General features: G+C 55.5%; 1 protein-coding gene across 1 annotated transcript; it reads left to right on the top strand.

Annotated features, from left to right (window-relative positions):
• Positions 1-607: 607 nt before the first annotated feature.
• Positions 608-14,038, top strand: LOC124236994 (keratin, type II cytoskeletal 5-like). The gene is made up of 9 exons (XM_046656099.1): positions 608-1,269; positions 3,122-3,330; positions 5,461-5,521; positions 6,304-6,399; positions 8,477-8,641; positions 9,433-9,558; positions 10,050-10,270; positions 10,865-10,899; positions 12,245-14,038. The coding sequence occupies exons 1-9, from the start codon at positions 790-792 to the stop codon at positions 12,415-12,417; spliced, it is 1,566 nt and encodes a 521-aa protein (XP_046512055.1). The 5' UTR covers positions 608-789; the 3' UTR covers positions 12,418-14,038.
• Positions 14,039-14,608: the final 570 nt, after the last annotated feature.

The following is a 14,608-nucleotide window of genomic DNA, read 5'->3' on the forward strand; positions in this document are numbered from 1 at the left end:
AACCTCTTGTTCTCCATCACATGAGCTGTGGAGATGTGAAGGGGGAATCTGCAGTCAGACCACTGGGCCTCACATCAGCCCGGCACTCACCCTGTGGCGCCTCCACCAGGTCTCTTAGCTACCCTATGCCTCGACTGCTTCTTGCGCGAAACAAGAATAATGATAATAGCCACCCCCTGGTGCTGCATACAGATTACTGAGAAGATGGGTGTAGAGCAGTGACCTGTCATAGCTGCTCAGTAAATGTTGGCAATTGTTATTACACATGTCACTGCCCACCCCCAATGTCATTATGAGAATCAAATGATATAATGCCCGCAGTGGGCCTGCCACACGGTCTGGCACACGGTCTGGACCTCAGTAAATGGGGTTTCTTTCCTTCATAACTGCCCGTGCTGGGAGGGGCATAATCAATGCCCGGGTTCGGAGTGCAAGATCCAGGAGTCGAGAAGAGAGGAGTGGATGAGAGGCAGTGGGAGTGCCTACAGCATGAGGCTGAGAACCTGGGTGGGTGGGGGGCTTGGCCCTGTGGCCTGCCCCAGGCCCGAATCCCCAGGCCTGGTCCTGCCCTGGTAGGGTGTTCCCCGGCATGATTAGCGGGGCAGAAGATGGGCCGTGGCCAGACATGCCATTGGAATGAACTCAACAGAGTGGCCTTTGATCTTCTCCGGACAAGCCCAGTTCTCGCAAGGGATAAAAGTCAAGGAGGGTTTGGGAGAGCTGGACTGTGAAGGCTCCTCATCTCTTTGACGTCTTCGCTCCTCTGACACTCTGGCACCAGCTCCCACCATGACCCAACGGTCCTCTGTCACCATCAAGTCCGGGGGCACCCGGAACTTCAGCGCTTCCTCAGCCAGCCTCCTCTCAGGCTGCCGGCCCAGCTTCAGCTCTTTCTCCGTGTCCCAGGGCGGGAAGAGCTTCGGAGGTGGCTTCGGGGGCAGCTTCGGGACCAGGAGCCTCCACAACCTTGGGGGTAGCAAGAGAATCTCCGTCAGCGGGAGCTACCGCTCCAGCCGTGCCGGCTTTGGTGGAGCTGGCTATGGGCTGGGTCTTGGGGGCACAGGGTACCGAGCCGGGGGAGCCTGCAGTGGGTTTGGATTTGGAAGTGGGATGATGTCTGGCGCTGGGGGCATCCAGGAGGTCACCGTCAACCAGAGCCTCCTGACCCCCCTCCACCTGGAGATCGACCCGTCTCTCCAACGGGTGCGGAAGGAGGAGCGGGAGCAGATCAAGACTCTCAACAACAAGTTCGCCTCCTTTATCGACAAGGTGAGAGGCAAGTGGGGTCCCCACCATGAGAGCAGGGGGCTCCCACGGGGATCTCTGCTTTCTGTGCTTTTCTGAGGTCAACTGTGATTTGCCCAGGACCTGCGATCCTGGGGGCCATGCAGACTGCTGATGGGGTGGGGGGGATTGGTTTCCCACCTTGCTGAGGTAGGAGCAGAAAAATGTCCATCTCCAGACTCCAGAGCCATCTGACCCACTGCAAGGACACAGCTCTTTCCATGGATGATGATCATGTACAGGGCTTAAAATTAGTCAGCGGAAGGGACCAGCATGGAGGGAAGGGGATCAAAGAACGAAAGGTTATGAGTTTTGTTCACAGCAACGGGCTGGGGTCCCATTTTCCTGCCTGGTTAACAGGGGCACGTCCTCCCATGGCAACATCCCTTGTGATTTGGGTATCTGGGAATCTGGGTGGTTGGTGAGGTGGGGGCTCAAAGTGTTCCGCACTTTTCTTGTATTGAGAGGAAAGCTGTGACATCAGTCCTGAGGCCACCCTGCTGTGTGGCCTGGAATCCTGGGGATTTGCCCAGTTCTGGCGAAAGAAATGATTCTCTTTTTGCACCATCACCAGTGCACACCTGAGCTGGTTGTTTTTTGCCTGGGAAGAAGCAAATCAAGGATCTGGATCATTAAGGCTCCATACCTGGGATCTGGAAGGAAGAGGGCAAGCCTACGAGGCCACCAGCCTGGGTTCTGTCTTTGGCTTTACTGCTAGGAGCAGCCATAGCTGCTCGGTCCTCGGTTGAGTCAGACAGATGGACTCTGAGGTCCCTTTGCAGATCTGACGGGCTGTGAAATGCCTCATCCCATGCACCCAGCTCTTCGAGTGGGTAAACCTAACCCACAGGACAGCTGAGGCGCTGGTTCCTCACCTTTATCCCCCAGGTCGCCCCACCTGGCCTGGTGTTTGCACCAACAGACGCGAGATTTCCAGGAGCCTGGCTCTGAGGAGAAGATGTGGGCCCTGCCTGTCCTTGGTTCATCTGGAGGGGACCTAGGGAAGGAGGGGATGTGACTAGGGAGGGACTCGGAGCCAGGACTGCCTTCCTTCCTCTGACAATGAAAGAGAAAGCTGGGGCCCCCGAGGGGGTGTTGTTAAAGACCCTCTGTAGGCACTCTGCCACCTCCAAGGTCTGGGAGTCTCTGTTCCCTCGTTCTCTGAGGCTGTCGTTTCAGCTTTTCCCAATGGTAGGACTTTGTTTGAGGAGCAAGATTTTGCATATCCCCAAGGCTGCCTCCCAGACTGAGGAGCAGATGAGTGCAATTCGAGAAATTAGCAGCACAAGACCACAAGGGACCTGAGAGAGCAGAAAAAAGGAGGGGCTTGCCCCAGGCCACACAGCTAGTTGGGGACACAGCTGGGATTGTGCCCAGGTCCCCTCAATGCGACTCCAGAGTGACCCATTCCAGCAACCCTGGAGTCTATGGGCAACCAAGTCCAGATTTTAGATCCAGAGAAAGCACAGCAGAAGGAAAACGCCCATTTAACGGGAACCAGAATCTCACCTGGTAATGTGATGGCCCAGTGTTCTTTTCTTCAGCTCCCACACCTCGACATGGTTTGGTGTATTCAGATGGTTTCCAGCCTCTGTGGCCCTCCTTGCTTCTACCTACAACCCAAGCCACCACCTATCTCCCAAGCCCATTGCACCAACATTTGCTTGGCATTCTACATTCTAGGCTCCTTCCGGGTGGAGGAAGAGGAGGAGCCTGCCACCTGGACTCTGAGGCCTCGCAGGGCCCCACAGCACTGTTAGGGGGTCCTGCATCCCAGAGCCCTACGGGAGGCTGCTGCCGGGAAGCCCTCACAGTCTCTCACCTCTGGCGGGGGCAGGTGCGGTTCCTGGAGCAGCAGAACAAGGTCCTGGAGACCAAATGGAGCCTCCTGCAGGAGCAAAAGACCACCAGGGCCAACATCGAGCCCATGTTTGAAGCCTACATCAGCAACCTGAGGCGGCAGCTGGAGGGGCTGGGCGGAGAGCGGGGGAGGCTCGAGACGGAGCTGAAGAGCATGCAGGACGTGGTGGAGGACTTCAAGAACAAGTGAGTGGATGCCCAGCCACCCCCCTGCAGGGCCTTCCCTGAGGCGCCTGGGGCCGCTCTGCTCTCCGGAAGTGCCCCGTGCAGCGAGGAAATCGGTTGCACACTTAGGGCATGGAGGTGGAGTCAGAACAAGCACTGGGACCCTGCAGTGGAGGGGAGGAGCTGGGTTACAGGTGCCCATAACTCACATGGGCACAAAGAACACGTTATACACAATGACCTCGTAAACTCTGCAGGTGAGGAAAGTGAGGTCTGAGATAGCAACCCGTCGTCCAAGGTTATACGGCGGCAACAAGTAAGTTAGGAACTCAACTCACTCCCACATTGTTCAGCTCAGTTCCATTGCTGCCTTACACGGTGTTCACGCATCCACCCCAACCCTGGCCAAGGGGCCGGGAACAGAGGAAAAATACACATATTTGCTGCCCTCTCCCTAGAACTACACACACACACACACACACACACCCCACTAATCATACAATTATGCTTGTGCCTGTAGATGTGAGTAATTTCTTATTTTTATTGTTCTAATTTATTTCTAATTGTCTTGATCCAAACAAAATAAGTAACTAAAGAAGGAGTGTTGGTTTCTGTTTGTATAACATAGTAAGAGTTTCAGGTTTGAGAGCTGTGCTAACAAGTAGTCGCTAGCCACATGGCTATTTAAATTTAAATTAATTGAAATTAAATAAAATTTAAAACTCAGCTCCTCAATCGCACTAGCCACCTTTCAAGTGCTCAGTCACCACATGCGGCTAATGGGTCCCCTAGTGGATGCAGAAATAGAGCATTTCCATCATCGCAGAAAGTTCTAGAATTTAGAATCTTGGCTCAACCCCACTTACTAGCTGGATGACCTAAAGAAAACTAGCCTCTCTAAGCCCCAGTCCCTTTGTCTGTTAAAGGGGGTATTAATAGCACCCACCTTATAGAGGGGTTGAGAGCATTAAATCAAAACTTAGATGTATAATACTTGGTGGGGTGCCCAGTGCCTGGCACAGAGGAGATTGTTAATAAGTGCTGGCTAATCTTATTGTATTGATGATGAGGTACATGCTTGTAGTGACGCAGACACAGACAGGAGAAGCAAGCACAGACAGATAATTTATAATATGTATGCAAACATGGAGTAATAGTGTTTCAGTCCAAGAAGGCTTCCTGGAGGAGGAGATGAAAAGTCAAGGTTGAGAAGGAAAGAGGCACAGAGAGGACTATGGGGGATCTGTCGGAGAGCGTGCTCCGGTCAATGGACGGCAACGTTCCTGTGGCAGGCATGTAAGAGGCCTGTGCAGAGCCACATGATGCTTGCCCTCTGGCAAAGGGCCTGGGAGCTGGGGAACATAGGAGACAAGGACAGGTGCATGGGATCAGGTGACAAAAAGATTTAACAGAAAGGCGACAGGAGGAGACAGTAAGGAGAACCAGGTCAGTTTTCCCAGAGAACGTGGCAGAAGGCCCAGGACTGAAGACCCAGTGGCAGGAAAGAGCCTTTCTCAGATTCTAGTGGACAGAAGAGCAACCCAAAGGCAGGAGAGATCCTGGCAGTGAGCGTCATGTGCGACAGTATTGGTGGTTTTAAAAGAATATGGACAGGCCGCTTCATAGATGGGAAGGGGCTCTGAGGTTAAGTGACCGCCCGGGGGACGCAGCTGGGCGGTGAAGGAGACGAAGCCAAACCACAGGTGTCCCGAGCCGCTGAGGGGGTGGGACTCACGGACACTCAGGAGGGTTGGATGGGAAGCGGGTCACCTGGAGCAGAAGGGAACCTTCCTTCTCAGGGATCAGTGAGCAGGGGGCACCTCCACGTGCCCCTGGGGGCAGGGAGGGCGTGGGGTTGCTAAGGACCTGCACACTCTCAGGAGCACAGCCAAGGAAACGGCCTCAGAAAGAACAAGGGTGGTCCTGCGCTGCTGTCCTTTGGGGTGTGGGTTTGTCTGGACAGAAGGGGTTGCTTGATTGATTTGGGATGGGGGCGGGCCCACACGTGCCAAAGGAGCCAGGCCATCCTCGCACATTTTCCAAGTCTGCTCTGGAGACACACCATCGCCTGTCCACTCCAGCCCCTGCCATCTGCCCTCACCCCCAGAGCTCCACTCCTCACATGGGTCCGCTTCTTGATCCCCCCTGCAGGTACGAAGAAGAGATCAACAGGCGCACAGCGGCCGAGAACGAGTTCGTGGTGCTCAAGAAGGTGAGGGGATGGGGATGCTCCCTCCTGACTGCAGGGCCCAGGCAGCCCTACCTGAGTGACAGCTGCCACTTAAGCCAGGGGCCTTGCGTGCAAGGCTTCATTTAATTTCCGGAGCAATCTTGGAGGCAGGCTTTCCATTACAAGTGAGGAAACTCAGGCTCAGGGAGGCTAAGCAAGCTGCCCACGGTTACCCAGATAATCAGGAGGGAGTGAGGATCCAGGACTCCAGAGTCTGAGCTGTAAATCACAACCCCAGCCGCGCCCCACACGGAGTCCAGTGCGGGGAGAGGGAACCAACTGGGCCTCGTGCAGAGTGCGTCTCTGGAGGACAGATCGGGACAGGACAGGGATCCTTCCTGCTTAGCAGGCTGGGCCAAGGGATGGGGAGAACCACCCCCTGGCTAAGCTGGAGGAGGAGGGATGGAGCAGCAGTGGGTGACTGGGAGGAAGGGGCGGAGTGTGAGGAGCAGGGGAGGCCGCGGCCGGGAGAGGCCAGAGGCAGCAGAGGACCAAGTGCCCAGGATGGGGTCATCCTCATCACCGGGAGGGGACATCGGAGATCTCCCCAGGTGGCACCAGCTGATGAGCAGGCGGCATTCCCTAAGAGCTCTAGTCCTCACACCATTTGGACCCCCTGCAAGTCCCACCCCATTGCCTGGAACAGAGAAAGGCTCTCATCCGCGGTTCCTGGGTTCCTGAAGATCTCTCGCCTCACTCACAGACAGAGGGGCTGGTTAAGCGGGAAGGATGGGACCCAGAGTGACAACTTATTCTGTGCCCAGGACGTGGACGCCGCCTATATGAACAAGGTGGAGCTGGAGGCCAAGGTGGACGCCCTAATGGACGAGATCAACTTCCTGAGGGCTTTCTATGACGCGGTAAGCGGTGCCAGGTGCTCCCCCTCAGGAGGGCTGGAGGCCGAGGGGCCTCACTGGGCGCAGAGGCTCCCGGCTCCTTCCCTGGTCTCCCCGCAGCTCCTCACTCCATCCCTGAGTTGGAAATTCATGGAGAAGATGCTGCCTCTCCTACCAAGGGAGACAATGAGGGTCCCTGGGGCAGCTGATGGGTCAGACGAGGGGAGAAATTCAAACTTGACCACCTGGACCAGGCATATTCTGTTGGCCAGACAGAAGAACCACCTGTCATTGAATTATGCACGGTTTCCGCAGAACTATCCAACCTACCTGGCTCACCAGGCCTGCTCAGACTTACCTGCTCCTCTTCTTAGAGCAGCTGCAGGGTGAGGCAATTATGCAAACTGAGGCAATTAGTGAGCCCTCAGGTGCTTCTCAAAGTACACGACACAATTGCCCTGCTCTCCTGAAGACAGGTTTTGCCGTGTGCCTCTGTACGCCTGACACTGTTCTCGGGGCTGTGAGTACAGCACTGAGCAGAAGCAGTCAAGCCCCCAAGGTCTTGGAGCTTCCATGACGGTGGGAGGTGCAGGCCGCACAGAGAGAATCAAATAACCACACCATTTCAGGCACTGTAGGGGCGACGGAGAAAAAATACAACAGGGGGCAGAGGCAGGCAGACGGTGGGTGAGATTTGAAGAGAAGTCTGAAGGAATTGAGGACTGAGGAATCCAGAAGGAGGCCCAGGTGGCTGGAGTAGAGTGAGGGGAGGAGATGGGGTCGGCGATGTTGCGGCTGGGGCATAGGTGCATCGTGTACCTCCAGGCAGGCCTGGTGAGGACAGGTGATATGCCCATGGGGTTACATATGTTTGGTGCCCAACAGAGGTGGTCATGATCCAGGAGAAGGGGCATGGGCTCTGTGTCCTCGGGTAAGTTCAGTGACCACCCCACTGCCACCTGGGGCAGAAAAGCATCACCTCCTCTGCTTATTCACTTCAATGCTGACAACCAGTGTGGTGCTGGCTCCTAATTCCGAACAGCAGGCCTCTGGGCTGAGACCCCCTCCAAGCCAGGTCAGCTACTAGGAAAAACTACTCGGGGAAAACAAATTGCCACACAACAACAACAAAATAATTTCTGGAAGCAGGAAATGCGTGAACCAATTGCTAATACAGAAAGGAAAGGGACATTTTCGCTTAGATGTGTGATTTGGACCAATGATTCTCAAATTTTACAGCTCATCAGAATCTTCTAGAGGGCTTATTGGAAAACCAGTCCTGATTTAGCAAGTCTGGGTGGGGCCCAAAATGTTGCATTTCAATCAAGTTCTCAGGTGATGCTGACACCGCTGGTCCGAGGATCGCATCTTGGGAACCACCGCCTTAGGTGACTCTGAAAAGTGATTATTAACAAATTAACTGTGGGTTTACCGTCTCAACAACCATCTTATATGGCCATGAATTTATTTGATCCTCATAGAGAGCACACGAAGCAGTGATATGACAAGTCCCCTGGGACCCCGCAATGCTATCCAACCCGCTTGGCAGATCCAAGACTTGAATTTTTCGGTCTGGCGCCCTTTGTGCTATTTCCAGCTGATTTCCATTTCCCATGCCCAAGGAGCAGGGAGGAGCAAAGTCGGGAAACAGCACTGGGAGGGAGCAGAGCTTTGTATCTCCTTCTGACTCAATTTTCTTTCACAAGATGATTTCTTCATTTGGTGTGAAAGTCTGTGTTTTCTCAGAACACGAGACATCACGGCATTGACAGGTCACGGCAGGGTGCACTTCCTCAACAATGGGAGTGACTTCTGGAGAATTCTGGCTAGAGTTACCTGTGTTGCTGCTCCCTCTGTGCAGATGACGAGACGATAAAGAACGGAGTAAACTCTGTGACCTCTCTAATGTCCTTCCCAGCCCTTTCAGACCTAAGCAGGATGCCCCACCCCAACAGTGAAAGTGAGACCCTCTATGTCAGGGTCTGTTCCAGCAGCCTAGTCACAGTCTCTCAACATGCATGCACTTGCACATCCACATGCATACGTGTACACACGCACATGCACACCCTGCTTCAGCTCTCCTGTCTGGGCCCCGTCACAGGAGCTGGCTCAGCTTCAGGCCCAGATCTCCGAGACCTCCGTGGTCCTCTCCATGGACAACAACCGCAAGCTGGACCTGGACAGCATCATCGCCGAGGTCAAAGCCCAGTACGAGGACATTGCCAATCGCAGCCGGGCGGAGGCTGAGTCCTGGTACCAGATCAAGGTGAGGTGTCAAGGCCAAGTTCATGAAATAATCGTACAGAAATGGGATTTCAAAGGCAAATTAGGTAAGAGCCTTGTCCTCTCGGACGTCCAGTCTGATGGGGTCGAAGAGATCTGAGTTCAGCTTGGGGCTCCCCCTGTTCTGAGTTCTCCTCGAGCAGTACCGTCAGGCCCTGGGGGAACAGCCAGACGAAAGCAGGAGGTGGCCAGTCCTTCTCCAGGGGGAGGGTGGACACACCTCCAGTGCCCTGTAGAGGAGAGAGGAGGGACGGTACCAGCCATCAGTGCCAGCAGGAGCGAGAGAGGGAATGTGGGAGCAAGAGGAAGGTGTAACCTCCTGCATCCAGAGAAGACAGGTGGAACTGGCTGGGGCGGAGGGGTGGGGGCAAAGGCTGGATATGGGGCACACGGTGAGAGTTTCCAGGTTAGAGCAAACACTCTGAGCTGCGGGGTCACTCGGGGATATGAGATGTGATGCCAAAGAAAACAAACACGAAAGAGCTTTAAAATCAGAAAGCGACAGGCATCCCTGCATGATGCTGAGTTTGTGAGGGTGAGATACTGGTGTGGAGGGAGAAGGAAGAAGGACCAGTACAATTAGAGTCTGGCTGTGAGTGGAGCCTGAGGACACAGCCAGGGGCAGAGCCAAGAGAAAACGCGGAGGGATTTGATGGAGGGGGGCACAGGGAGGCGTCTCCATGCAGCGCCTTGGCAGCCTGTGGGCCCTGGGAAGCCGCCGCCTTCTCTTCTCTGGCCTAACCATCGCTGCCTCCTGCTTCTCCTTCACTCCAGTACGAGGAGCTGCAGCAGTCCGCTGGTCGGCACGGGGACGACCTCCGCACCACCAAGATGGAGATCTCCGAGCTGAACCGGATGATACAGAGGCTGCGTTCTGAGATCGATAACCTGAAGAAGCAGGTGGGGCTGAGCTCCCAGTGCATCCCATCCGTGCCCCTGTCCCCGGGGCAGAGCTGGGCCTTGTCCTAACTCAGCCCGTGCAGAGAGAAGCCTCCCCAGATGAGTGACCCTCTGGGAATGGAAACCTGCGGTCTCCCACTTCACCAGGGAGGTCAGGACCTTCTTTCTGAGATCAGTCCAACATCATTCCCTCTAGAAAAGGTTCTGTCCTCTGGACGCATACAGGGGCAAAACGTTGAACCACTTTGCTTCCCCACTGCCCAGAGAAGTTCAGCATTGAAAAGGACCCCCAAAATTGTTCTCTCCATCCTGGCTACATCTCAAATTATCCAAGGTGGACAGAGATTAATCTTATTTTTAAAGATGATGAAGCTCCGACCTCCTTTGCGTGAAATCCATTTCAGGAAGTTCTTCCATATTGTTAACCCAAAGCCCACATCGTACTGCATTCCCTCTGGACAATTTCACAAACTCTTGTGTCCTCCCGGCAGTGTGCCACGCTCCAGGCCGCCATCAGTGATGCCGAGCAGCGTGGGGAGCTGGCCCTCAAGGACGCCAAGCACAAGCTGACCGAGCTGGAGGACGCCCTGCAGAAGGCCAAGCAGGACATGGCGCGGCAACTGCGCGAGTACCAGGAGCTCATGAACGTCAAGCTGGCCCTGGACATCGAGATTGCCACCTACCGCAAGCTGCTGGAGGGCGAGGAGTGCAGGTGGGCAGCCTTCTCTCCCAGTGTGGCTCCAACAGATGCCACCAGAGCACTAGCAATGCCGCAGGGCCAGAACCCCACAGTGTCAGGACCCAGATGGAAATTGCAGGGGCGGAAATGGAGTTAAAATGCAGCTGCTGCCTAGAGGCGTCCAGCAGTTGCAGACACTCCCATAGCTCCTGTTGGACCCAGGGCAGGGGGCGAGAGGAAAGCTGTAAGGGAGAGGTGGCCTGTGACTACCTGGAAGGCCATAAGGGCGTTTCTGCCCAGACCCTTTGACAAAGGAGGCCACACTTGGGACGAGCCTCAGCGGCTCCTGTTTACCCAGAGATGCCTACCCTCTGACAGTCCCTCTGCACCTAATGAGCACGGTCCCTCTCCCCATTTCTCTGTTATATCTTGACTTGATCTCTCTCTAGATGTCCCCTCACAAATCCACAGTAGCTTCCTAAAGCTAATGAGGTGGACGAAACCCTCGCCAAGCACAGAACCCGCACGCAGTCAGCACTCAGTGCTGGGTGCTTCAAACACAAAGAACCCAGGGCCCTTTCACTTCTCAGCAAATGAAATGTCCCTTTCTCTCCCCACCTGCAACAGACTCACTGGGGAAGGCGTCGGACCCGTGAACATCTGTGAGTAAATGTCTTGGGATGATAGAAAAGTGGGGGACAAAGTGGAAGCTAATAGCCTCACTAGCAAGGATTTGGTGAATGATAAAGCACGAGCTGGGCAGGGATGGCACTAAGACCTTCTTAGGGGTCCTATGGGGACCCCTCTCTTCCTTGGCCCTTCCTCCCAGTGGGGTCAAGAGAGATGTGTGGTGACCCCTCACCCCCAGGGCCAGTACCAGCGGGGTCACATGTCCACAGGAATGACTCCACCCTGGCCCTGGAGGGTTGCAGTTACAGGACGGGACTACCCACAGAGCAATAGGTCCCCAGTCCGAATGCCTGATTTCTCAGCTGGTTCTGGCAGGAATCCAAACTCACGTAACTAACAAGAGGCTATCAAACAGGCTAAAATGTACAGACCCGTATTTAGAATTGAAGCAAATTAATTGAACAGGTAGAGTAGCAACTGATCCGGCTTGGCCTCAGCTCCCAGGGGAGCTCCCCGTCTGGGGAGGAGTCATCTCACAGATTACCCAGCAGGACTTAGGTGGCATCCGTGGGGCCCCGAGTCCTGGGCAGGGGAAGGAGAGGCCCCTGGGCCCCATGGGGGTCAGAGCACGTGAGGGAGGCTGGAAAACCAGGATTAGGGAGAACCTGAAACCAATGAATAAGAGAAACAGGAGTGCCTCCCCTGGGGAAATGGACACTGAACGGGGCAGCTAAAGAGCCATCTTGGAACATTTGACAGGCTGCGGAGAGCTATGTCCCGAGGTAGTGAGCTCCCCGTCGCTGAAAGCGTTGAGCAGAAGCTGAGTGATTGCCTCTCAGGGATGCAGTCAAGGGGATTCCAGCCCTGGGGGAGGGCCATCTGGACGGCCTTCGGGCGTCTTCCAGCATGGGAGTCTGTGATCCCCGCAGAGATGTGAGGCCTCGCGGTCCATCCACTATGAGAGCCCCTGGTCTTAATGTGGAATGAACACAGCATAGGAGCCTAAAGCCTCAGTTCCTGGCAGGTGGTGTGACCCTGGGCGTGTCACTTGCTGTCTTGCACGTCCGTTTACCCCTCTATAAAATGGGGGTGATCTTAGCAACGGGTCCTCTCCGGCCTGTGAGATCCTTGTGATCACAGCCATGAAAGTGCTTTGAAAGTTGCAACGTCCTGTGTGCGATGCTCACATTGAGGCAGCGTGGGATGGGGACGGGGAGTCCTCATCACCCGCTCTGACCCTGGCCCCCGGGGACCGTGGAGATTCCTGTTCCCTGAGGAAGTACCATGGAAGGGAGCCGGGCTGGGTGGGAGATCCAGGGAGGGTGGCTCTTGGGAAATCAGAGGAGCCTGCCATGCCCCTGTGCCTTCTCTCCACAGCCGTGGTCTCCTCCTCGGGGGGCACAGGCTACAGCGGGGGCGGCGGCCTCTGTGTGGGCGGGAGCGGCTACAGCGCTGGCTTCAGCTCCACCAGCGGCCGCAGCATGGGCGGCAGCACCTCCAGCATGCGCATCATCTCCAAGACTTCGACCAAGAGGAGTTACAGGAGCTAAAGGCCCCACCCTTGCCTCGGCCGCCTCCCTGCTCAGGCCCCCAGCTCCCAGCCCTAGGGCCTGCCGCTTTGCTGACCCCCCCACGCACAATCAATAGCAGGAGGCACAGGGAGCGGGGAAGTGGCCTGTGAGTTCTCAGGTCACCTCGTCCATCGCTCTGCTTCCAGACAGCTCCCCACAAAGGTACCCCACTCGCTCCTCATCCCAGACCCTCCAGAGTCCACAGGCATCCATTCCAACTAACACTGCCTTGATTGCTCTGTGCCAAGACCAGGGCAAGGAGTTGGCCCTTCCAGAGCGTGGGTACAGTGGCCTTCCTCTCTCTGTCTGACCCCCATCCACTGCGGCCAGAGTGCTTCACTGAGGGGTGGGGGTTAGAGCAGACCTAGTGCCCCTAAAGAAGTAGGCGCAGTCTATGCTGGAGCCTCCACCTGTGTGGCTTCTCACGCAGACAGAACGCTTTCCTACAGGTCGCTCAGGCCAGGGAATGTTGCAAACCCTGCCTCCATATTGCCTCCTCACGTCCTTCTTTGTGTCCTCACCCGGGCCCCCAGCCACTTCCCCTGTCACCTCCCACCAGCAGAATATTTGATGAGAAATCAACGCCCTTCAAAATAGGACCAACTCGATGACTCAGACTGGAATGGAATAATTTTATCAAGAACTCGAAAGTTCTCCATGGCCTGGGGCTGCGTTAGCTGATAGTTCGTAGCCAAATTCCTTCCAAACTGGCCCCATTTAAGCCAACATTAGAATTACTGTCCCAAACCAAAATTCCCATGAGGAAAGGAGGCCACGTGAGGGCGTGTGGATGGCTGCTCTGCACCAGACGCCTGCAGCAGAGGCACCAGGAAAAGGACCCCCCTTAGCCTGTGTTAGGACCCCGTGGGAGAGTTCTCCTGCAAAGTAATCAAGGCTCAGGACCTGTTTTCTTTCCTCTGCAGTAGCCACGTCTCTCTTCTGGAAAGTTCCCTTTCCTCTCTACCTCCTCGTCCTCCTCTACCACCCAGCGTCCTCTCGCAGCCCCTCTCCTTGCCTTTATTTCTCGCCTTTCCCTCTTCCTTTTCTTCCTCTCCCACTCATCTGTTTGGCAATGTTATTTCCTGCTCTCTCTCCTGACCTTTCTTTTTCGATCTGCCTGTCTCTGAAATGTCCGCGGTTTGGATTTGCCCATCCCCACCAGCCCTAGCCAGAACCGAAACTCTTGAGGGCAGTCCACCGGACTCCCTGCCCCACAGGGAGCCAGCTGGGAAGAGGGGCGCTATCTGTTCCTCGCACAGAGCGGTCGCGTTGCTCAGCCCCGTGAAGGAAGCAGAGGTGGGGGGTGGAATAGGAGAGTGGGGTAGGCCGGAGACCTTTGTGAGGCTGGCATTCACGGGGTGATTTCCTTACTTAGTCTGAAGAGTTAGAAACCCTCAAAACACCTGCCAGGCATCAAGATCAGAATGCGTGCCAAGGGCAAGTAGAGACTGGCGCCATGCTGCTGACGTGAGGACAGGAAGTTCACTGCTTCAGAAAAATGTCCCTCCCATGTGGCTCTGATCGTTTCAAACCCTCCTGAACTGCCCGCTCCCTGTGCCTGCCTGTTTCCTGAAATAGCTTCAATAAAATGTCACCGAGCTTTCTGGGTCTTGGCTGCGTCTGTCCTGCCTCACCCTCAGAGGGCAGCCTTGGAACTGGTGTTCTCCCCGAGCAGGTGCCTTCTGCCCACAACCCATCCAGTGAACCGTCCAACATCCGCTCACAAGCTCTGGCCCTGGGCTGCAGGGAGCCCAGCACGATCACTGAGACCACCTGCCAGCCCAGGTGCAGTGGGGGAGGCTCTGCTGTGTCCACATGGCTCCCGTGAGCCCTGGCTCACAGCTCTGCCCGCTGTCTCACCCATTCCCTCTGGCGGGAGTCTGCTCTCCGGTCTGGCTTCTTAGGGTCACCATCACTGTTAACACCGTCTCCTGGGCCCACTTCTGTGATGCTTACTCCAGAGGGGAATGAGAATCGCCTTCCCCTTGGGGCCAGGGTGGCATAGTGGTTAAGTTTGCACACTCCACTTTGGTGGTCAGGGGTTCGCAGGTTCAGATCCCTGGGGCAGACCTACACACCACTTGTCAAGCCATGCTGTGGCAGCATCCCACATACAAAATAGAGGAAGATGGGCACAGATATTAGTTCAGGGACAATCTTCCTCACCACA

Source organism: Equus quagga, chromosome 1 (genome assembly GCF_021613505.1).
Source record: "Equus quagga isolate Etosha38 chromosome 1, UCLA_HA_Equagga_1.0, whole genome shotgun sequence".
NCBI classification, from domain to species: domain Eukaryota; kingdom Metazoa; phylum Chordata; class Mammalia; order Perissodactyla; family Equidae; genus Equus; species Equus quagga.